At 39.7% G+C, this 24,722-nt stretch overlaps 2 protein-coding genes across 5 annotated transcripts in view; one reads left to right on the plus strand and one right to left on the minus strand.

The window, feature by feature from the left end:
* Window positions 1-19,049, plus strand: coq10b (coenzyme Q10B). Of its 2 annotated transcripts, none has more exons than XM_052045534.1 (5): window positions 1-186; window positions 10,117-10,263; window positions 10,356-10,548; window positions 12,610-12,711; window positions 17,607-19,049. In XM_052045534.1, the coding sequence occupies exons 1-5, from the start codon at window positions 89-91 to the stop codon at window positions 17,772-17,774; spliced, it is 708 nt and encodes a 235-aa protein (XP_051901494.1). In that variant the 5' UTR covers window positions 1-88; the 3' UTR covers window positions 17,775-19,049. The 2 variants fall into 2 exon arrangements, with proteins under 2 accessions (XP_051901494.1, XP_051901543.1); XM_052045583.1 differs by lacking the exon at window positions 1-186 and adding an exon at window positions 212-542.
* Window positions 18,797-24,722, minus strand: part of hspd1 (heat shock 60 protein 1) — a 17,093-nt gene continuing 11,167 nt past the window's right edge. For all 3 annotated transcript variants that reach the window (XM_052045334.1, XM_052045266.1, XM_052045401.1), the window contains exons 5-12: window positions 24,417-24,512; window positions 24,222-24,315; window positions 23,361-23,529; window positions 22,362-22,461; window positions 21,877-22,122; window positions 20,328-20,502; window positions 19,683-19,861; window positions 18,797-19,407 (exon numbers count right to left, since the gene is read on the minus strand). In XM_052045334.1, coding sequence (XP_051901294.1) covers window positions 19,252-19,407; window positions 19,683-19,861; window positions 20,328-20,502; window positions 21,877-22,122; window positions 22,362-22,461; window positions 23,361-23,529; window positions 24,222-24,315; window positions 24,417-24,512 — 1,215 coding nt within the window. In that variant the 3' untranslated portion in view covers window positions 18,797-19,251. The remainder of the gene's footprint in view (window positions 19,408-19,682; window positions 19,862-20,327; window positions 20,503-21,876; window positions 22,123-22,361; window positions 22,462-23,360; window positions 23,530-24,221; window positions 24,316-24,416; window positions 24,513-24,722) is intronic.

A 24,722-nucleotide genomic window follows, 5' to 3' on the forward strand; every position in this document is an offset into this window, starting at 1 on the left:
TGAGGGGACCGGCCGGAGGGGCGGCTTGGGCGAGGTGGAAGTTGGAGCTAGCGGCTGACGTCAGCAGGCGGCCTTCACGAAGGGTGAAATGGCGAGGAGCGGTAGGCCTCTGAGGAAGGTGCTGTGCGATGTACTTGAGTTCCCGGTTACCCTTGCCCGGGAGAGGCAGACCAAGCACACCGTAAGGTAGTCTTATTCAATCGCTCTTGATACGTTGACGAGCCCAGCCCCCTCGCCCGGTTCCGAGCCGCCGACCTTGGAAAGTTTGGGGGTCGCTTTCGGTCTTCGATGCGAAAGGTTTTCCGTGAGATCGGGGGTGTGAACGGAGGCAGTTCAGCGCCGGCCGGCCGGCAGGGCAGAGGGGGAGGAAGGGAAGGTGGCCTTGAATCTGCAGGTTCATATCTGAGGGAAACAGAAGCGCGACTTTTAAACTACAGCGATAGTTTCATGTGATGGTAATCATCCGGTGACACCCTGGCTGCTCAGGGTTTCGGGATCCCTGTCACTCTGAGACGTTCTCGCCAAAGCTCACCCAGAATAAGGTAATGATCGCTTCTGCAGCAGCCTATGCTTCAGGTTAAATTTATTTCAAACCTGATTCAAAATAATGGGATAAAAACACCAGTTGTGTTTTTTTTGTTTTTGCAGTGGGTGATTATATCACTGCAGTAAGTGATAACATTTTAACTAGTTCGGTGTAAAATTTTAAAGAATTGAGATGTTTAAAACAGATGTTAATAACTACAGTGGCATTATTGTTTGTTAAGCGAGAATCGGCAAGTTATTAGGATAAAAGACTGGAAGTAAAACTTCATTGTCACCTAAAATTACTATAAACATTTTCATGATACAACTAAACTGTGGCTCTCATCCTGATTAGTTCTTAGTAAAATATATGTGATTCCCATTTTTAGATGTGTCATTTTTGTAAATTTATTGTTTCTATCTATTTATGTAACTGAGTTTGCTGCCCATAGCAAACAGTGTCTCAAGCCGTAAGCTGAGACTGCCAAGAAAAATAGATAAGTTATGCTCTCTTGTGTGTGCTCCGGGAGGGAAGCTGCAACCTTGTGCAACTGTTTGAATTGAGCAATTGAGTATTGAAGAATATTATTTGATAACTTAAGAACCTATTTCTATGCACAAAATCAAAACTACTGCCTCCATTTATGAGCAGCAAACAATCTGCTGGAGGAGCTCAGCGGGTCGAGCAGCAGCTGTGTGAGGGAAAGGAATTGCTGCTGTTTTGGGTTGAAGCCTTGCACTGGGACTGAGTGGGATATGTTATTAAAATGTAAATGTGATTCCCATTTTTAGTTCTGTGTCATTTTCATAAGTTTATTGTTACTTTCTATTTATGTAACTGAGTTTGCTGCCAATAGCAAACAGTGTCTCAAACTGTAAATTGGAGACTGCCAACAGAAATATTTATGATGCATTATAAAGATTGAAAATTTGTTAAAGACTGAACTTTGGTCATTCTGCTCAAAGACTGATCACGTCATTGGTGGTTCTGTCATCTAACATTACACAATATTTTCTATAATTGTTCTGACTTATGGAAATTGAGGGACACAGTAGGAAAGAGTACCCTGAACCCTTTTAAAATCAAAATATGAAAAGACAATGTGTGATATTTTATGAGGGAATTCCAGAGAACAGATGTTGCAGTAGAAATTTTACGTTATAATTTGACTGTACTATTCCATGTCCTGGTGTGTTAGGTGTCTCAAACAGAAAATGTTCTGTGTGTTCCAATAGTAACATTCTTCACCTTAAACAAAAATAAACAAATTGTACATTGGATAATTCAGCATTAATAAATGCATTCAATTTCCTCATATTGAAGCTCTTGACTTTACTATTCATTAGGTAGTAATAAGAATAGATTATATCCAAATTTCTACACAATTCTCACATCAGAAGGGCATATGTAGTACCATTTTGCTTTGCTTTTAACCGAGCTGCTTGGAGTATCAGGCTGTTATTTTCCATTCCTGTTGTGATGTTCTCTGGTGATACAAGGGAGATAGGTGCTCATTTACTGGAACTCCTCAACAGAATTCTGTATTTTGAGCTAAGCATTTTGCATATCTAGCTACTGGATATTTTTGTTGGGTAGGGGTGGCAGTGTTGGGGGTCATGATGGAGGAAAACAAACAATTTTTGTTTTGTAGGGGCACCAATGCTAATATTGTTGAGATCTTCCTCCAGTTAAATTTAATTTTAGTTCGTTAACATTAGTAAGTTTAACATTTCACTTTGCGGCTAAGGTATGTATGTGATCGATCCAGTGAATAGCCTTGGCTTATTGTGAATGGATGTGTGGGTTCAATATTTTTGACTGGGAGATAGTACCCTTTACAAATGGAATATAACTGGAAGTTTCACTAAAAAATGGCCTTTAACAGAACCCTGCATTTGTAATATTCTCTACCCTCAAAGAAATGCAAGCATTATTCATGAGTTTGCAAAGATTGATTGGAAGAGGCTGTTAGTAGGTTAAGGGATGTCTGGCAAGCGGGAGGCTTTTAAAAGTAAGATAGGAAGAGTTCAAGGTGAACCTGTTCGTGTTGGACTAAAGGCAAGATTAGCAGGATTAGTGAACCCTGGTTGATGAGGGATATTGAGGCTCTGATCAAGAAAACTGGGGCATATTGTCAGGTTTAAGCAGATGGGATCAAGCAAGTCCCGTGGAGAGTATAAGAGATGTAGGAGTATGCTTAAGAAAATTAGAAGAGCAAAAAGTGGCCATGAAATATCCCTGGCAGATAAGGTAAAGGAAAATCCTAAAAGATTCTATGAGCACATTAAGATCAAAACGATAACAAGGGAGAGAGTAGGTCCCCTTAAGGATCAAAGTGATAATCTATTGTGGAACCATGGGAGATGGTTTTAAATGAATACTTATGGACACCAGATCCTTCAGCGGATGAATCAGTATTTATGTAATGACTGAAGGCTGAGGGTCTTCAATAACCATTGCAAACTGTTTGGCCTCTCCACTACTAACTGCCGTGGCCATTCCTGAGAGCCCCACAGTCAAACATGCCAGTTTAAAGCCACTTCAGTTTACTTAACGTGATTGTAAGAACCACCTGAACTCACTTAATACAAGAAAAGTCAATGAACACCCAACAATATTTTTACTGTAGTATTGAAAATTTGTGCTCCAGAACCTGCTGCATTTTAAAAATTATTTTAATACAAGAATGACAGTAACAACTACTTAGCAAAGTAAAAAATTGCCCAGACTAATCCTGTCCAAAAAAAACAGAACAAACCAATCCTGCCAATTGAAGTTGCATTAATCTACTCTGGATTATAATCAAAATAATGGAACATATTGTTGACAATTGGCACTTAATGATCACCTTGCCAGTGCCCAGATTGGGTTCTGCCAGGATCACTCGGCTCTAGATTGAATTGCAGCCTCAGTCCAAGTACACAGTAAGGAACTGAATTGCACTGCTGAAGTGACCAAGGGTGAGTTTCAGGAGTCCCAGTAAACCTAAATTGACATCAATGATTGTGATTGTAGGAGGCCATTTTTCTCAGCCTCAGATATGATAAAAGCTTTCTTTGGTGCTATGTGCTGAGTTACAACCTCCTTGAACTTCCCTCCATTATAAGCATGAAAATGGGGATGTTATTTGCAGTGTTTGGTGAAGGTATGCCCACATTCTTCTTGGGTAGAGTTTGAGGATTTGAACCCGATGATGTTAAAGGAAAGGAATAAATCCAAGCCAGATTGCTGTACAACTTGGAGAACTTGTTTTTGTGGAGTAATGCAGTTCAGGAGGGCAAGGAAGTATACGTTAAGTCATGGGTAACTAAGAAGTATAGAGCAATGGAAGAAAACCTGAGTAGGTGTCTGCAGATTTATTCAAGTAGATAAGCTGGTTAAGAAGATGAATGAGATCTTTGCTGTTATTTGCCAGAGCAGATACAAATGTAGGGAAGCCATGCCAGAATTTCTTTTAAGGTACACTAGTTAGGTCACAGCTGGATGAATGTGATATCAATGGAAGAGGAGCAGAGAGGATTTATGAGGATGTTGCCAAGAACCATTTTATTTGAGGAGAGAATGGTTTTTCTTTAGATCAAAGGAGGCTAAAAGGAGATGTAATTGCTCTATAAAATTACAAGGTTTAGGCAGAATAAAATCATAGAAAATCTATGACGTGAGACCGTTTAGCCATCACGTCATGCCAGTCCAAAAAATTGGCTGTTCAAGTACACGTCAAAGTGCAGTTTGATTTCTTGAGGCTTTCTCTCCCAATTACTCAGACAACAGGATCAGAGAGAAGGTGAAGGAGGATGGCACAGTGCTGCAGCTAGTAGAGCTGCTGTCTTGCAGCACCAGAGACCCTGGTGAAATCCTAACGTTGGGTGCTGTCTGTGTGGAGTTTACACGTTCTCCCTGTGACCGCACGGGTTTCCTCTGGGTGCTCCAGTTTCCTCCCATATCCCAAAGATGTGCAGGTTGGTAGGTTAATTGGTCATTGTAAATTGCCTGTAATGTGCAAGTGAGTGGGAGAATCTGAAGGGAGATGAGAATGTGAGGAGAATAAAAGTTGGAATAATTGTAAATGGGTGGTTGATGGTCAGTGTGGACAGGCTGAAGGGCCTGGTTCTGTGATGTATCTCTCTGACTCAGTGAAGAACCATCAATTACTTTAAATGTATGTCCCTAGGTCTTTTTGACCCCTGGTTCTTATCTACTGTAATATTATACACCTCAAAAAAAAGGTTTCTCCTCGGACTCCTGTTTTCCTTGGAAAACAATCCTAGCTTATCCAATTTCTCCTCAGCTACAATTTTTCAGTCCCAGTAACATACTCATTAACTACTCTGCACCCTCTAAGGGGTAATCGTATCTTTTCTCTAATGTGGTGACGAGAGCTGTACACAGTATTGGAGCTATGTTCTAATTAGCACAACCTTGCTGCTCTTCTATTCTGTACCTTGGTTAATTAAATAAAACAGCCTGTAGACCTTTTTAACCACCTTGTTCACCTATCCTGCTATCTCTAAGGATCTGTGCAAGGTCCCTCTGCTTCTCCATACCACAATTTCTTCTGTTTTATTGCGTATCACCTTCCTTTATTGTACATCTCCAAGTGTATCAAATGTATTTCCTCAGACTTCTCTAGTTTAAATTCCACTTAACATTTTCTTGTACTTGACCATTTTTTATCTACCTGAAGTCAAAAGCTTTCTTCCTCCCTGCCAGCCTCCTAGATAAGTTTTGTGTCCTCTGCAAATTTTAAAGTTTCCCCCTACAATTTGCTGTAAATCATTAAAATGTATGGGTGGGGAAGGCAAGGGACCTATTACTGAGTCCTGAGGAAACCTACTGGTAACGGCCTTCCTGTCTCACAAACATCCGTCAACCAATACGCTCTGCTTCCTGCTACTGCGCCAATTTTGGATCCAATTTTCCCCTCTCACTTGGGTCATGAGGCTTTTATTTTTTTATTCTACCTTCCAGGACCTTGAGCATTTTGCTAAAATCTATATAGGCTGTGTTGCGTGCATTTTCCTCATTGAACCACCTTTGTTACCTCTTTAAAGAATTAAAATAAATTGGTCAGACATCAACTTTTCTTGACGTGTTGGCTTTCAAGTTATAATGCAGGTGACAGTTTTGAATAATAAGTATATGGAAGCTACTTGATTGTTTAAATCTGGAAAGGTTTCAACACATGGATAGGAGTCTTGGTAAAGCTGGACTGAAGAAAAAAGGATGGAAACCTCAAGGCAGGTTGAAGTAGATGGTCTTCCAGAGTGTATAGAGTCAACAGCTTGGTATCACATAGGATATTGTGATTTCCAACATTTTGTTTTAGCTAAGACATTGGCTTTGGAGGGGGTTATGGAGCAAAGCACATGGCACTGTGTGGAGACAGTGCCATTGGTCTTGCTGAGGCCTACTAGGAAGAAGTGTCTGCTGCTTCAGTGCTGGATACCAGGAGACAATTGAGGGCCAGGAGTAATAAAGTCCAGCTGGATGTCATGAATATACATGTGGAACATACACGTGGACTCTTGGCCTCACAATCTACCTCGTCATGGCCTTGCACCTTATTGTCTGCCTGCACTGCACTTTCTCCATAGCTGTTACACTTTATTCTGCCATCTGTTACTGCTTTTCTCTTGTACTACCTCGATGTACCAATGTGATGAAATGATCTGTATGGATGGCATGCAAAACTGTTTTTTCACTTTACCTCGGTACATGTGACAATAATAAATCAATTCACCAATCTGATGTTGCAGAGTCATGTAGCATGGAAACTGGCTGTTTGGCCCACTGTGTCTGTGCCAGCCATCAACATCTACACTCGTTCCAATTTCCAGCTCTCATCCCATTGTCTTCTAGGCTGTTGTTTCAATGGCTCATCTAAGCACTTCTGAAATACTGTGAGAGGGGAGTTTGTGTGTTCCAAACTTCAACTACTCTCTGGGTGGGGGGAATCCTTCAAATCTCTTCTCGATCTTCTAACACCTATGCCGTCTAGATATAACATTTCTGCCACAGGGAAAAGTTTCTTATCCACCCCACCTACACCCCTCATAATTTTGTGTACCTCAACCAGGTCCCCTCAGCCTTCTTTGGTTAAAGGTAAAGGATCTTCATAGCTGGAATGTTTCATCCTGGTGAATCTTTTCTGCACCCTCACCAGTGCAATCATGTCCTTCCTATGGTGTGGTGACCATAATGGCACACAGTACTTCAGCTGTGGCCTAACTAGTGTCACATTCTGCAACATCCTGCTCTTCTATGCCCTGACTAATGAAGACCAGTATCTAACATGAATTCTTAAGCACTTCATCTGCCTGTGTTGTTGCCTTTAGGGTTCCTTGGAAATGTATACATGGTCTTTGCACTTTCCACAGAAGACATTGCAATGTCAGAAGTACCAAAAAGAATCTTTGATAATGCTGCTACCAATGAGTTATGGCCGTTTTCAATCGAGAAACAAATTGCTTTTGCTTATAATAATGTCTTCAGGTGAACTCCATAACATTTCCTTGAATCATTGGAACCTCAGACCAATGTTAATTTGCAAATAGAGATTGATCTTTTGCAGTAATTTCACATTTCTGTTCCGTTAACGAACTAACTCCTTTTGTTTGTCCTGGATTGTATGGCTATGTTACAAAGTACCATAGACGTCAAAGACTGCTATATTTATTTTATTTGGTCGTCATCTTGTGCCATGTGACTAGCTAGCAATTCAGTAATGGCTTAAATGATTGCTTTAACCTTGATACAAACTTTACTTTGGCAAACACGTGAAATTGACATTGATTTCGTTGAACATTTTCACTTTCTATCAGCTGATTTCTGTATAACTTAATTACATTGCCTAATGCAGTAGTGGTTTGGAGAATTAATGAAGTTTAATATTTTATCTGGATAACTTTACACTACTTCATTAAAAGGCAATTTATTTGAAATGATATTGAATACTTGGTAGCTTTCCTATTTCAAAAAGCTTCATTAAATGCTCTTAGCAACCACCTTGATTTTATTCTGAACTAGTCAAATAGTCTGCACAAATGTTTGAAGAACAGGAAATGAGAAATTGTTTTAAGAGTTTTTTAAATAAAAAAAATTATAAAGCTCCTTTATACCATGTTTTTAAGTAATATTGTTGTGTGGCCAGAGTACAATGAGCAGTAATTGAAAATCAAAATGCAGATGCTAAAAATCTGAAATTAAAAATACTGCTGGAAATACTTAGCAGGATGGGCAGCATCTAAGGAGAGAGAAACAGAGTTGAACGTTCCTGATGACCCTTTATCAGTACTGGAAAAGTAAGATAGGAAAAGTGCTTTAAGTTGCAGATAGTGGGAGGGTTGGAGAAAATGAAGGGAAAAATCTGTGACTGGTTGGAGACCAAGGTTGTGCAGGTGACTTGATGCTTTTGGTTCTGTCTGGTTAATAGATACATGAGGGCAGTTAAAGGGCGAAAAAAAAATAACATGCTAGAATTGTGTGGTGAACAACACAGCAGTGTCAGGGAAATCTGAAACAAAAGAGAATGCTAGAAGTACCCAGCAAATCAGGCAGCCTCTCTGGAGAGAGAAACTGAGGTAATGCTACTGCTAAATGACCTTGCATTAGAACTGGCCAGTTCTTCCAAAAATTGGAAAATGTGGTTATCTGAGACTGTTGAATTCAATAATGAGTGCTAGGGGCTGCAGTATTCCTAGACAAATGAGGTTCTCTTCCTTGAACTTGAATTGGGCTCATTGGAGCAGTGTAGGAGGCTGAAGACTTGGAAGTCAGAGTGGGATGTAGAATTAGTGACAGGCAACTGGAAGCACAAGCTCAGTCCTGGGGATTGAAAGTTGATGTTCTGCAAAGCGATCATCCAATCCACAGCATAGCGGAGATCCAATATGGGGAGAGGAGAGAAAGTTCAAGTGACTTTCTGTTTCACTTGCAAGGAATGTTTTGGTCCCTGGATGGTGGGAAGGTACAACGTAAAAAGACTGGGGTGGGTATATGAAATGGCCATAATGAAGGATTACTTGGTGGAGATAGCAGAGCGAACCAGGGGTCATGGAGGGAATGGTCCCTTCAGAATGCAAAAAGGGGACAGGAAGATGTGGAATCTTGAAATTATGGGGGATGCTCCATTGAATATTTACTGATCAGTGGTTGATATGGTAATCTGTATTCAAACCCCTCTCTGCTGCTCTGGAGGTATTCCAGAGAAGAGGTTTAAGAATTGTTATTGGTTACTTGCCTTCATCCCATCCATTTTTTTTTACCCTTTTTGAGAACCATCTGACCTCCATGCTGCCTCCTGTGATCAAGAATTTTCTCAATGGTACACTACCTCTAAAGTTTTGCATTCAGTTTTTGGAATGACATGTCAACCTTCTTCTTGTTTTGTTCCATCAAAGTACATACCTGAATATTGAGTTCACTGAAGAAGCTGCTATAGGGGAAGGGAGGGGTGAAGGAATGCGAGACCCCAACAGATCAGCTATTTTTTTTCAAGTGTGAAACCCCAATTAGGAATTAAGTGGATAATTGTCTTTCAATTTCTTTTCCAATTCAAAAGCTGCATATACCACCATATCTACTTAGGCATTGATTCAGCAAGCTGCTTTGGAGTGAAAGCCACCAAATATGCCTACTCTTGTTCATATTACATAGTGGGTTCATAAGGGTGAATTGGATTGCTGACTGCTTTCCCCCACCACACAAAAAGCATAAAAACCAACTTCTCACTGGGCCGTGACTACTAACCTAAAAGTGGAGAGAGAGGGAACTAGTTCTGCCGTTCATATGAACGAACATGTGTGTGTATGTATGTTAGACTTCTGAATTTAATAATATTATGGGAGCTCATTTGTATGTACAGGTGTCCATAAGCCAGGCGTTCATAACACAGGATGGCCTACAGGGATCCTTCTGATCTTTAGTGCCGCACTACTTGGAAAACTTTCTACCTCTCCTTGGTAGCATTTATCTTCCCCAGTGCTATACCTTTATCCTTTAATTTTGTGCACACCAACTACACTGTTCATGAAGGAATTCATTCTTGCGGTTTTCTGGATGAATTTTTAAACATTGAAGACATTCAATAGTGAAACATTAAAGGCAAGCTATTTGTGTCTTGGTATTGTTACCATGCCACTGTCAGCTGATTGCATGCCCAATTGGTATTGGGAAAAAAGAGTTGAACAGGAGTCCACAACTCATCCACCTTGAGGAAAAAAACTATTTATGAACATGCTATGTGGAAAAGGTGATTTGGGGATAAGCAGGAATGCAGAGTTGAAATTGCAGTCTGATCAGCCATGATCTCATTGAATAGTCCGAGAGTCCAAGTGATCTACTTCCAGTCCCAATTTGTATGTAAGATGAGATTCTGTTCATGCTAAGTGAGATGGTGAAGGTTAGGCATTTTTGAACTTTAATGGACCCAGAATGAAATGCAGTAAAATGATGTGCAGGGGGAAGTATTTGAACTAAACCAAATTTAATTTTGTTTTATTCTAGTGCCATAATAATTGCATGCCAAATTTAACTTGTTTAAACACCAGAATACACATTGTCATGTTTAATAACTAAGTTTCAAATAATAGGTATCTGGCTTCTTGTGGCATTCTAATGAACAGAGTTCCTACACTCAAGACACCAAGACATTGCCTTGCACAACAACGAAATTTCTTCAACATTGCTGGCCCCCTAATAAATAAGAAGAAAGAGTATTCTGAGAGACGAGTAATGGGGTTAGTCATTTAAATATTATCTAAATTTCATTCTTTTTTCATTTACCAGTTTTGATGTTAAACCTCAATTGAATTTCTATCTCTTTCTTTAGGTTTTCCATGCTGGAAATGTACAATGTTGTCTCTGGTGTTTCTGACTACAAGCACTTTGTACCATGGTGCAAGAAATCAGATGTCATATCTAAACGTTCAGGATATGCTAAAGCTCAATTAGAAGTAGGATTTCCACCAATAGTTGAACGATACACTTCAGTTGTGACCCTGGTACGACCACATTTAGTTAAGGTAAAGTTCCATTGTAAAATCTGGTGGTTTATCTTTATAATGAAGATAAAAGAATTGAGATTTTATGGCTAAGGTTTTTTTTCCTGCAAATGTTTCACTACCCTATTTTCTCCTTGCCCTGTTTCTCCCAAAGATATTAATCACTTATTGAGGTGGGTGCTATTCAGGTTCCACCAGCTGGCCAGTATTCTTGTGAACCTTGGTAGTGAGATTCAAGAAGATAATGCAGAAGAAAAGTAACACTGACTAACACTATCTACAATTATTCAGTGCTTTTGTATCTGTGTCAGGATGTGACTGAATTATCCCTCTTATAGAGGATAGACCACTTTCTACCCTAGGCATAATAGAGCCAATTGTAATGTCTTTCAGCGTCCCAGCTCACTTGTTACGGACAAGTGATCACGTTCAGAACTTTTCAGGTTAGTATTTTTTTGTTGTGCAGTGCATAAAGTCACTGAGCTGTCATGGTTATTACAATTACCAATTTTATTTTGTATAAAACAAAGACAGTGAACTATAACAAGCAAGAAAAATCTTTGTGTGATGTGATCCAATATTTTCAGTTCATATTATCTAATTAGAAATTTTTGTATTATTAAACTAATACTTTTAATTTCCATAAACTATAAATATATTGGAGAGAGTTGAACACAGTTATCAGACACCTCATGGCAAAGTACAGTCTGGAATGCGTTTCTTTCCTTTTTAAAATTCATATTAGGTTTAAAAAAAATCTTCCATTCCTATTTCAGTATTTGCCCTTGCCTCCTGATTTTTGGCAAGGATGCATTTTGACCATTCCCTTGTGACCATTACAAAATGACCATTTTTTTTCATCTATGACAACAAGTGTTTGATAATTATTCAAGAAAGGTACATTTCTGGTGCATTCCACACTATCCTTGGCCTTAACAAAAGCCATTGAGTAGGGACTGGAAAAGAGAAAATGAATGATTTCTCTCCAGCTCTTTTAATGCTAAATTGAAACCTGTATTGCACCTCTTGGTCCTGTTTAAAACCAGCTAATTCAGTGCCGTCAAAAATTCAAACTTCCTGGTCTATTCAGGTTTTCGCTCCAGGTACTCAGTGTCATTAGAGGAATGTCATTTGTATGTGTGAAATGTGTGTCTGATATTTCTAATGTTCCCCCTTTCAAATTGGCTAGTATTTGAACTTAAAATTGGATCCAGTAAATTTTTTTTGTGTGCTGAAGCTGGGAAAAGTAAACATTTCCACCCTTGTTTGTTTTGCTTTTAGTTTCTATCACTTGTTATCTGACAACAGTAATGGCTTGTGACCTGCTCCTAGATTTCTGCCAACCCCACTTACAAATTAGCTGTCAGATGGAGCTCGAGATCTATTACGTGACTTGCATGTGTGATCTCCTGTACGAGCAAGGACTGGCGTCAGATCTGCTACTACTTGGTGGCACAGCTGGAACTTTACCTCGTGGGGAAATCACCACTGTGAATTCTATCCTCTCATTTTGACCTGTCACATTTTTACTTCCACCACTCCTTGTATCCCTGTAGTTTAGTTATTAGGTAGGAATCAATGGGGGCATGGTTTTGTTTTGCAGGATATTCTGTATCACACATTTTTTTAAAAAGAGTAACTTCCACAGACTTAATTTACAATTGGAACCAGAATGAATGGAAAAGAAAATGGAAAATGCAGCTGCAGGGTACAGTAGTGTGGTTGTTATGGCATTGGCCTAGCAACCAAGGAAATGTATTGAATTCCAGCAATAGCAGGTTATAAAATTTAAGTTTTGGTATTTTGTGGGCTGTTACTTCTAGCCCATATTATCAACAGCCTGCACCACTTGGTTGATTGAATCCTGGATACCCAGTGCCACATGACCAATTCGTAATGAATTGTTTTGTGATATGGGGAACAAAGTATATTAAATACAATCCTATCATGAGCAGTTTTTGTTTTGGGGAAATTGTATGAAGTGCTGACATTTTAAGGGAGGTGTTTAAACAAATAAAGTGAATTATGGGGTTTATTTTTTTTCCCATGCATCTGACATTCTTGCTAAAACATTTATTATAGGCCTCTTGTACAGATGGGAGACTATTTAATCATTTGGAGACAAATTGGCGATTCAGCCCTGGAGTTCCTGGATATCCAAGGACCTGCACTGTGGACTTTTCGGTAGGCCACATGAGACTTGCTGCTTGTGATCTAATTTTAGATTGACATTAACTTTTGCCAACTAAAGTAACTGTCGGTTCCCTTTTGAAATCCAGAACCTAACCAGTGAATTGAACCTAGTGTGATTAGCTTCTTAGCTATCCCATGCTACCCTGACTTTGTGCGAATATGATTTTTAAAATTGCTATCCTTCTAATATGTGTTTGACTGAAGAAATCAAAAAGAGAACATAATTTATTAACTTGTAAGAGGAACCAAAAACACCCACCAGACCGATCGGCAAGATCCAATTTTGATCATCATTAAGCCATCCCTCAAATTATGTTAGCAACTAAGTGTGGGAGAAAATGGAAAATTCCTTTTGATTTTGATTTTAAGCAGTCAAGTAAATTCCAGCTTACAACACACAAATTTGAACCCCCAAAGATCCCTTCTCCTTTAATTTGAGTGATACATTTTCTGTAAGGGGGCTGATGTGCCAGACCAGAATTTAAAATTCAAAATGGAAGGAGGCCATTCGGCCCTTTTAATAGTCCTAGGCTGTTCCAGAGAACAATGGCTGTGAAAAAGACTTTGTGCCATCAAATTTGTCTACAAATACATTTGTCCCATGCTGTATTACTACTTCATGTATTTGCCCAATCTAAACTATCAAACCTTCACTCATGACTCTTGTAAGGATCTTTGTCCAAAGTAAATGACCATGGAACATAGAACAGTACAGCACAGGAATAGGCCCTTCGGCCCACCATGTCTGCGCCAACCATGATGCCAGTCTAACTAATTCCATCTGCCTACACATGGTCCGTATCTCTCTCTTCCCTGCCTGTTAATTTGTCTGTCCAAATACCTACCTCTTAAATGTTGCTATCATATCTACTTCTTCCACCTCCCCAGCACTGTGTTCATCCTGCTATATCCACAATGTCATCAGTTTTCATGTCTTTTGCAAACTTGCTAATCAGACTAAGTACTTCTTCATCCAGATCATTTAATATATTATGTACATCGTAAACAACAGAAGTCCTAGCACTTATCCTTGTGGACACCAGTCAGAGGACATTCCTCCATTGCTAACCTCTGTCTTCTATGAGCAAGCCGACTTTGTATCCAACTCACCATGGATCCTTTGTGATTAATCTTCTGGACCAGGCTACCATGAGGGACCTTGTCAGATGCTTTACTCATGCCCTACCCTCGTCAATCATCTTTATAACAAAAAAACCTCAATCAAATTTGTGAAACACAACCTCTCCCTGCACAAAGCCACACTGACTTTCCCTAATGTCTATCCTTTTCTATATGCGAGTAAATCCTGTCCCTAAGAATCTTCTCTGATAATTTCCCACCACTGAACTAAGGCTCACTGGCTTATAATTTCCTGGTTTGCCTCTGTTGCCCTTCTTAAACAAAGGAGGAAAATTGGCTATTTTCCTGTATTCTGACACCTTGCCTGTGGCTAAAGTGAATACAGAGATATCAGATAAGGCCCCAGAAATCTCCTCCCTTGTCTCTCTCTGTATCCTGGGATAGATTTCATCAGACCTTGGGGACTTATCCATCTTGATGTTTTTCAAGAGACCCAATGCATCTTCCTTAATATTGATATGCCTTTAGAATAACGACATTCGCCTCCCTGATCTTACCGTCATCTATAACTTTTCTGTGGTGAATAGTGGTGCAAATAATCATTTAGGACCTCGCCCACTTCTTTCTCCAGGCATAAATTCCCTCTTTTGTGATTGGATCTATCATTTCCCTAGCTACCCACTTGCTCCTAATAAATGTATAAAATGCCTTTGGATTCTTCTTAATCCTACTTAAATAAAACATTTCGTGGCCCCTTTTGATCATCCTCATTCCTTGTTTAGATTCTTTTGTGCTTCCTTTATATTCCTCAAGGGCCTTGTCTGATTTCGGCTTCCTAAACCATACATGTGCTTTTTTTCTTCTTGACTAAACTTACAATATTTCCTGTCATGCAAGGTTCCTGAACCTTGTCATCCTTGTATATAACATAGGAACATGTTGGTCCTGAACTCTAACCAGCTGGCCTTTAAAGGACTCCCACATGTCATATGTGGATTTATCCTTAAACAGCTGCTCCCAATCTACTCTCCCCAACTCCTGCCTTATACTGTTGTAATTAGCCTTCCCCTAGTTTAACGCTTTCACCTGATGACCACTTTTATCCTTGTCCAGTAGGTATCTTGAAACTAATGGAGTTAGTTGCCTGGATAAACTCATTTCCTAGTGCAAGATCTAGTAAAGTCCCTTCCCTGGTTGGATTATCGATATATTGTTTCAAGAAACTCTCCTGGATGCACCTAATAAATCCTGCCCCATCTAAACCCTTGGCCCTGAGGGAGTCCCAGTCAATATTGAGAAAGTTAAAATCACCCACTACAGCTACCTTGTTGTTTTCACGTCTTTCCATGACTTGCCTGCACATTTGTTTCTCTTGATCTCACTGGCTATTGGGAGGCCTCTAGTATAATCCCATCATAGTGATGGCAGCTTTCTTATTTGAGTACCACCCATATGGCCTTGATGGATGAACTCTCCAAGATGTCCTCTCAAAGTTCAGCTGTGATGTTCTCCCTGATCAGTAATGCAACTCCCCACCTCTTTTACATTCCTCCTCCATCACATCTGAAACATCTAAATCCTGGAACACTGAGCTGCCAGTCCTGCCCTTCTCTCAACTAAGTTTCTGTAATAGTTGCATCATAGTTTCATGTACTAATCCAGGCTGCTTTGCCCATTATACTCCTTGCATAAAATAAATGCCCTTCAGACTGTTAATCCCACCGTGTTCATTAACCTGGTTCTACTCATTCTTCCTATTAGACTTACTCGACCTAACCTTTACTTTCTCCTCACTCAGTCTCTCCACCTGCTGATTTACTGCTCTGGTTCCCACCCTCCTGCCACACTAGTTTAAATCCTCCCAAGTAGCATGAGCAAACGTCCCTGCAAGGATATTGATGCCCATCCAGTTTAGGCGTAGCTGTCTTTCTTGTATAGATCCCACCTGCCCTGGAAGAGTGCCTGATAATCTGGGGATCTGAAGCCCCCACCTCCCACACCAGCTTTTGGGCCATGCATTCAACTGTACTACCTTCCTGTTTCTTGCCTTGTAGGCATGTGACAGTGTGGGAGCATGTGGGAGTAATCCTGAGATTACAATCCTGGAGGTCCTGCTTTGTAACTTTCTGCCTAACTCCCCAAATTCACTTTGCAGGCCCTAATCCCTCATCCTGCCTATGTCATTAGAACCAAATAGACCACTACTTCCAGCTGCACACCCTCCCCTTTCAGGATGTCCTGTGCCTACTCAGAGACATCTTTGACCCTGGCACCAGTGAGGCAACACACCATCCTGGAGTCTTGCTCATGACCTCTAAATGCCTAACTGTGTCCCTGACTATAGAATCCCCCATCACTATCACTGGCTTATACTTCGATCCTTCCTGCTGTATAACAGAGCTAATTGTGGTGCTGACTTGGCTGCTGCTGTTGCTTTCTGCTGAGAAGTCATTACACCCACCCCACCACCACCACCACCCCCTCCCTTCCCCCAAAACAGTATCCAAAACAGTGTTCTTGTTTGAGAGGGGGACAACCACAAGAGACTCCTGCAGTAGTTGCCTGCCTCTCTTGGCAGTCACCCATCTATCTGGTTGAACCTTCGTGACCACATCCATGAAGCTCCTATCTATAGCATTTTCTGCCTCCTGTGTACCCCTCGGTGAGTCCAACTGCCACTCCACCCGGCCCATGCTGTCTGTGTGGAGTTTGCATGTTCTCTCTGTTACTGCATGGGTTTCCTACGGGTGCTCTGCTTTCCTCCCATATCCCAAAGATGTGTTGGTAGGTTAACTGGCCATTGTAAATTGCCACTAGTGTGTAGGTGAGTGGTAAAATCTTGGGGTAGTTGATGGGAATGTGGGAAGAATTTAATAAAAAAATAGGAGTAATGTGATTAGTGTAAATGAGTGATTGATGGTCAGCATGGATGTGGTGGGCTGAAGGGCCTGTTTCTGTGTTGTATCTCTGACTTCATCCCAGCTGGACTTGCTCGATCCAGGCAGATGTTGGCCCTCGGGCTTCAGGGTGGGGGGGGGGGGGGTGATCAACATATTCAAGTTTGACCCAAAACCTAACCAGCTGTCTCTTCCTTGTGGTTTAACACTCATGCATGAAATTCTGAAAGCCAGAATGCTGAAGGATTTTTTGTGTCCTGGGCACCAAACCATAGTAATTACCACATTCAGTAGGGAACAGAATGAATTTGAGGAGGGTTTGTTTCCCAGTATATTCAGATTTAGATTTGAGGTTCTGAGTGCAAATTGTCTGTTCTGAATTGTGGATTACTCTCTGGCTAATGTGGTAGGTGCATATTTAATGTTTCCAATTTCTTCTTGGCAATGGATGAAAGCAGCCACTCTTTCCATTCTGGTCCTTGCTGATCAAATTAGCTGAAGATGAGTATTACCTGCAATTGAAATTTGTTTCCAACTGTGAGAAGCAACCTTTATTTTCACATTAGTGCCATATGTTGTCATCGAGGCACTTGAAGAATGGTGGTAGGAGGCTGTTGGCTTTAGAATAATGCAGTGATGAGTAAAGCATCCAGTGAGCTTGATGCTCAAGCCAGCTGCAGTTCCTCCATAGGTGATGACTTATTTAAAAAAATTTGTAAAAATGGTGTTGTGGTATCCTGAGGTCAGGATTGCAATGAATATGCAAAGTGCATCTTCAGTTAATTGTAATTTACTTCTAATCGGTATTGAATTTTTAAAAAATTTCTGCATGAGTTAAATGTTAATTTTAATTCTATATTTTACCTGTTTTATGGCAGGTAGCTAAATTTGATATTTTCTCGCCCACAGATTTCTTTTGAATTCCGTTCTTTGCTGCACTCTCAGCTTGCCACTATGTTTTTTGATGAAGTCGTTAAACAGATGGTAGCAGCATTTGAAAGAAGAGCAAAGAAATTGTATGGCCCAGAAACCAACATCCCACGAGAACTTATGCTTCATGAGGTGCATCACACGTAAATAAAAGCTGGAAGGAACTGTTGTAGGTCCCCTTCTTGAAAGTTGTATAGATTTATTTATTAGTGTGGCACATTTCCACTTCTGCAAATGTGGCAGTGACTTTCATTACCTACTTGTAACACTTGATTTTATAATAAGAGCACTGTAACTTTATTGGAAAGGCTTTTTGACAGTGTTACATGCCGAACACAGATGCAAGTATACATGTATATAAAGTGCAAATAATTCAGTTGTAACTAAATGTAATTTTTCCACATGTTGTGCATTATTAAGCTGGACTGGCTGCAATAATTGTGCAGATGGGGAAGGCAGCCAAGTCTCGCGTGTTTTAGGCCATTCAGGTGATGTGAGTAGTGTGTGATTTGTGTCAAACACTAATTCCTGTATGTCTAATACTCTCTAAAGGCAGACAGTGTTGATATTTTCATAATTTTTTTAAAAATTGATGCCTTTTTACTATATTTATCCTCATCTTTCTCTTAACATAGCTGAGATGGGTCCATCTGTGATTTTCAATAGTTATAAAAATGGAAATCAATGGTCAAATCAAGGCATCAGATAAATTAATATCACTTAAGTTAAAAGACCTAGGTAAAAGTTTGGGCTTTTACACATCTTTGTAAAAGTGTAACACATACTGTCATTTCCTGTTTTTTCAGCTGTAGCCAGATTAGAATTGTTCCTTGCTCTGTGGTAGAGAACCAAAAGCTTGTGATAACATTTGGGTATAAAGAGCCTCTTGTGCTGCTACAGTGAAATCACTTACTGAGCAACTTCATAAATGGATGAGAAGTTTATCATAACTCCAGGTGGACAATGTGAGCAAAGTACTTCCAGCAATTATGATTCTCTTCATGACATAGTGAGGGAGGAAGTATACTCTGCAAACAGTGAATTCATTGAAATTCAAACCATGCATGGTTATTTGTTCTAAAATTTTTTACTGTATGGTTTTAATTATGCATTAATTCATGAAGAGCTAGGGAAGCAAACAAACTATCCCATACTGAAATCACAAAACATAAGGTAACGATCTGCTTTTATTTAAGGCAATGTTACATGATATCTTGTACTGTACTGGATGGCATACAGATCAGTCATTTCACAGAAAACCTCCCTTGATCATTTGTTACCTGTGCCTTTAAAAAAATCATCAGCACAATACTGTTACAATAAAATCAATAAGTAATGTCTTCACATTCAGTACCTCCAGGAATGTACAAATGTTGATTTTATTCAGAATACAAAATAAATTACAATTCTTAGCACTGACAATGAGGGCAGTAAACAGGTTATTTGAGATCCAGCACAGTCCAACTGAGCTCTTAACTTAATTATAAGTATTTCAGATGGAGACAGTTTCTGCAACACTTGCTGCATAGTCACGTGTCTCTTGTAGTCTTCTATTGAAGCAGCCATTCAACTGAGACCATACTAACAGTCACCTCAGGTCATAGAAAACCCTGCACCAAGGGCATTAAAACATATCACCTCCCATACCAGCACCAGGCATGCCACCCATACCCCCCATTCCTTGTGCCTTGTCATCTTTTGGAAGCTCTGTCACTACACCTTCTGCTGTTGCTAGGAGGGAGGCAACTCCAGCTGCATCCATCAAGGCAGTCCTTACAACCTGAAAATGAAAATAATCACAGGGTCAGTTTCTACCCAAAACCATATTTAAACAAAATAAGTCACTTGACCTTCAGTATAGAAGACTTGAGGGGGGAAAATAAGGAAAGTAGCATCAAAAATAACATGCAATGTAGATCTAAAAGTTTACTCAATTTATTGATTATTAGAACCAGTTTTAATAGTCAACTTGCACCTAACCCAGCCACAATAAAATTTAGTGGCTCAATGATTGTAAGTTTTAGTTGTGGAAAATATGTTATGACCCAGGCATACCTTTGTGGGATCAATAATTCCTTTTTCCACCAGCTTAACAAATTCCCCAGCCATTGCATCATAGCCAATGTCTGGTGGACTCTGCAAGATTTTCTCCACGATTAGGCTTCCTTCAGCTCCAGCATTTTTGACAATTGTAATAGCAGGTATTTTCAGAGCCTTACTAACAATTTCAATTCCTGTTGAAACAAAAACATCCATTAGTTTACCATGAACAGTCCCTGTGATTTCCACAAGGCCTATAGATCACAAAAAGATAGCAATTTACAGTACCACAGCATGCAAGAAACTGGCCTACATTTGAAACTGGTTATTGGGAAATGCCAAATGTAAGCCAATGGCTGAAGTAAAATGCTCAAATACATTATTTTGGTGACAGCTTGGCCTTTGAAAGTAGATGAAGCAATATTCATCAGCTGACATACTCCCATTTTAAGTAGCCAGGACAAAGGTACACCATGTCAATCCAGATTTAATGTGTTCACAGCCCATTTGTTCAAATCACTTGGTTAATTTTACCAAATAAAAAGAGCTGGGTACAAGTGACATCTAACAAAACATCGAGTCATAACTTTGCTGGTATTTAACATAAAATGCAATGCTTGGAATATTTCTGATGCTCCTGTAGTGAATTAAATCACTCACCAACTTTTTGATCCTCATTGACTGGTTTGAGAGCTTCCAATGCTGGAATACACCGCAGCAGAGCACAGCCACCACCAAGAACAATACCCTCTTCCACAGCCGCTCGGGTGGCATTAAGTGCATCAGTTACTCTGTCTTTCTTCTCGTTCACCTCCACATCGCTGGTACCACCAATCTAAATGCACAGTAAAATAAAAGTTAATTTTATACTTTGAACAGCTCTATCACTTATTACTAACAGGAGCTGTAAGCTAATTGGGCTTTTAAACCTACTCCAGCTTGAATAAGATCACGATTGAATGCAAATTTTCCTGATATCATAACCCTCATTTCCCTTGATTCCAAACCAAAACCTCAAGTTTGAATGCATTCAAATTACTGGAATTTTCTACCCCTAAAGGCTGTGGATACTCAAAAATTCAAGGTTCATAAAGAGATTGCTCACTGGAGACCAATTTCTACTTTTGTACTCTGCCAGGATCTACCCAAGACTTCTTAATTATGGACATTTCAATCAGACTAATCCCTTCACACTACTCTCCTCCACCATCCCCCCCACCTTAAGTAAAACAGACTAAGACAATATACAGCAAAAATCTGACAATCCACAATCCCATTTGGAAATCCTGCTGGTTCAGCATCTGGTTTACTAGGACCTTGTTCTTACTCACTTTAAACAAATCTGGTCTACTGCAAAATTTTACTACTGCGTAACATCTAAAAAGATGAATTCAAAAAGTGCATTAGTCCATTAATAGAGTATTATGTAGTCCAGAAAATTTTGTCAATCTGGTGCCACATGAAGGTGCCAGACTATCAGAATTTTACTGTACAGTACTCAATGGCTTCAAGGCCCTATATAATTGTGGCAAGATTTCCTTAGACAGCAATTTACTTGCAATGGAGGCTAACCTACTGAATATCTTCATAACTGCTTGCTGCACCTGTAGAACCTTGCTTCAAAGAACACTGGGTCCCTTTGATTATCAACATTCTGGTCTCCCACCCATTTTTTCCCCCGCAAAGCATGCAGGAAGCCAACTGTTGACTCAGTACATGAGTAGCATTGTCAAAATCAAGAAAATACAACCAACAGTAATATGGTAGAAAGTCAAAAATAAATCAAAATTTAGGAATAAACTGGAAATACAGCTGATCTACAACCTCTCTCTCTGTGCAAAAGCTGCAGTCTATTCTAATGATTAGAACATCAAGTGCTAAGTGTAAGCTGTTAAGGAACTGTTTAATGCCATTTGAATTTGTGGACTAGAAACAAAAAATAGTATGGTTGAAAGTATTTGAAAGTTTAGGTTTCCAGATTTATGGTAAACTGCTCTTCAGCCACATTTCTTGACCCCAGTAAGAAATCCCGGTTAAGGGAAGAGTTGAAACTTCTATCCCTTTCAAACATTAATTCCACAGTAATGAGCATCAAGTCAAAGCAAATATATGTTTGCATGGCAATTATATATATATACACATACACACACACATACACACACACCAGAGTAAACTTAATGTCTATCAAATTTACGAATTTTTTTTTTACCTTCAACACTGCCACGCCATCTGATAGCTTAGCCAGCCTTTCATTAAGCTTTTCCTTCTCATATTCACTTGTGGTAACATCTAATGTTTCTGTTATTTCTTCAATGCGCTTTTCAATTGCAGCCTTATCACCCTTTCCTTTCAACAGCATGGTATCATCTTTGGTGACCACAACTTCACCAACTTTACCGAAGTCATGAGCCTGGATGTCCTCCACGTTAAGGCCGATTGCCTCATCCCCAAATACCTAGAAAGATCACAGTTAGAAATCTGGCTCTACTAAAACAGATTCATTCATGATACATGCACTATTTTCCTTGCTCTCTGGGTGCACAAAAATAATTTTGCAAAATCAAAGGAATTTTAGGATCATTTGAGAAAATTGATAAAAGCAGTGACTGCTGAAGCAATGTAAGTGTAAGTATGTAAGTAAGTGTATGCAAGTGTAATTACTTTTGCTGAAAAGAATTGTGCAACACTACTTACTGTACCACCAGTGGCAATGGCCATATCCTTTAGTTGGTTCTTCCTGTTGTCACCAAATCCAGGTGCTTTAACAGCAACAACTTGCAAGCCAACCTTCAGCCTGTAGATCAGAAGTCAGAAAACTAAAGTTTCATGTATTAGATTAGTTAATCACACTTCAATTAAAATAGACGGAATAACGACAACATAAATTTCTTTCAGAAACAGAATATTTTAGGCATACAATGCTGCTCGCATCTCTATGAAAACACCACATACCCAATTCACCCAAAATTATTAATCATTCTACACAAATATCAGCTTTGATTTTTTTTTTACATACACAAATAAGCCGATATTCCATTGAGCCACTAGCTCTTGTTAGCAACTCATTGAAAAAAAGAGCTCATGTTTCATTCAGTGTGGTCCCAGACAAAATTATTCTCTGGAAGGCTGGCTCTCCTCCAATAGGCAAAGCCCAGTGCAACACAGGGTCTCCTCCAGTACAAGTGGCCAACTGCACCCCCAGAATGGCTTCAGCAGCTACAGAAGCCCTACTCCAATTTCACTGGCTATCAAATCCGTCACTAAGATTGACTGTTTGTGAATTCATATCTGGCACAAACATTAAGAATATTTCCAGAACGTTCTTACAGATTAAAACCAAAAGCATTTGAACAAACAGGATTATATCAAATAAGTCCACTTACTGGTTTCTAGACAACTGTTTCTTCCTATTCACTTCAACTAGACTACAGTTATTTGTGGCACGTTAACCCAGGACAGGTTTAGTGCCAGATCTCGGTCTGAGAGTTTGGACCCCAACATCCACCTGCACGGTGCCCATGTCCCAAGACCAACACTTCAGCCTGGGTTGAGTCCCAAGCTCCAGCCCAGTTAAATCTGAGCAGACCTGCTGGACTTTAACCACAAGATCTGCCCCTTCAAGCACATAGACACCAATATGTGTAGTTTTGTAGTCCTACAAGTCCCAGTTTAAATTAAGGCTCACAAACTAACCTATTCAACACTAATGTGCTGAGTGCTTCTCCATCAATATCTTCAGCAACAATAACCAGAGGTTTACGATGCGTATTTGCAATTTCCAAGGCTGGCACAATGGACTGCACATTCGAGATTTTCTTTTCACTAAGTAGAAGGTATGCATCTTGGAATTCACATTTCTGGCCTGTGAAATTTAAAACATTTATTTTTATTATAGATATCTGATCAACTCAGCAGTTGGGAAATAGTGTGCTCAAATTCCAATATGAAGCCCAAACATCAGTAAGATCCTTCACCTAGCATGGAGAAGGGGAAACGGCAGCCAGGATTAACTTATCAAATTAATCCAAATGCTGATACGAACAGTGGTGAAACACTGATAATATAAAGACTTATGTTTTGGTGACTTGGGATAAGTCAATTGAATCTGGTTTAAAAACAGAAGGGAGAAATGTACTATGGACATGGGAAAGGCCATTCTTCACGGTCCAACATTTTACAGAGACTCATTGAGCTTACACAAAGGAAATTCATTCTAAAGATATGGATGTTACTAACAAAACTAGCACCAGTTCCCTTCAAGTGGTGCTGCTGCAGTCCACATGAAGACTCTCATCAATGTTTTACGTACAGCTCTAGGATTTGTACCTAATGATGATGAATACATGGTGGCATGACATGCACAACCTGCAGATTACATGACTCAACCCCCAGAAATCCAAATCCAGGACACCAATCCACAACTTTTGAGAGAGGGCAGGGAAAAAGCATGGAGAGGATAACATCACTTTAGTTTCTAAGTAATTTTTTTTCCCTGGGTACTTTAATAACAAACTAAAGATAAAAGCAGAAACTGATTGCAGGCCCGAAACCTACCTTTAGCTGTGTTGATGAAATAGGGCGAGATGTAACCTCGATCGAATTTCATTCCTTCAATTAATTCAAGTTCATCATGAAGTGTTTTGCCATCCTATTTTACAGAACATGTAACAAAGTTATTAAAATATTCTTTAAAAAAGAGTACACCCTTCTCCATCGCACAGCACTTAAATATTCCAGCCGTACACTTGCCTTGACAGTGATAACACCTTTGCGTCCAACTTTTTTCATTGCATCAGAGATAAGTTCACCGATATCCTTATCTCCATTGGCTGAAATAGTTGCCACCTAGAAAAGAGAGAGAATCAGGAAAACTGACCTTATGTTACAAGATGTTTACAGAGACAATGAATCACATTGTAGGCACCCGGGATTTCCTGTAAAACAGCATGACACTAATGGGTCAAAACGAAACTGCTTTACGACTGCAAAAGAAGCCCTAGTTAACAATAATGGAGAGAGGAAGGATCCACACTTAAATGGTCTATGATTTCTTTG

The sequence above is a fragment of the Pristis pectinata genome, chromosome 1 (assembly GCF_009764475.1).
Source record: "Pristis pectinata isolate sPriPec2 chromosome 1, sPriPec2.1.pri, whole genome shotgun sequence".
NCBI classification, from domain to species: Eukaryota; Metazoa; Chordata; class Chondrichthyes; order Rhinopristiformes; family Pristidae; genus Pristis; species Pristis pectinata.

Excerpts from the sequence above, each read along its gene's own strand:
- coq10b (XM_052045534.1), top strand. The coding sequence starts at position 89 with ATGGCGAGGAGCGGTAGGCCTCTGAGGAAGGTGCTGTGCGATGTACTT. Across the intron at positions 187-10,116 it reads CAGACCAAGCACACCGTAAG|GTATCTGGCTTCTTGTGGCA; the intron begins GTAGTCTTATTC and ends TTCAAATAATAG. Across the intron at positions 10,264-10,355 it reads TCTGAGAGACGAGTAATGGG|GTTTTCCATGCTGGAAATGT; the intron begins GTTAGTCATTTA and ends CTCTTTCTTTAG.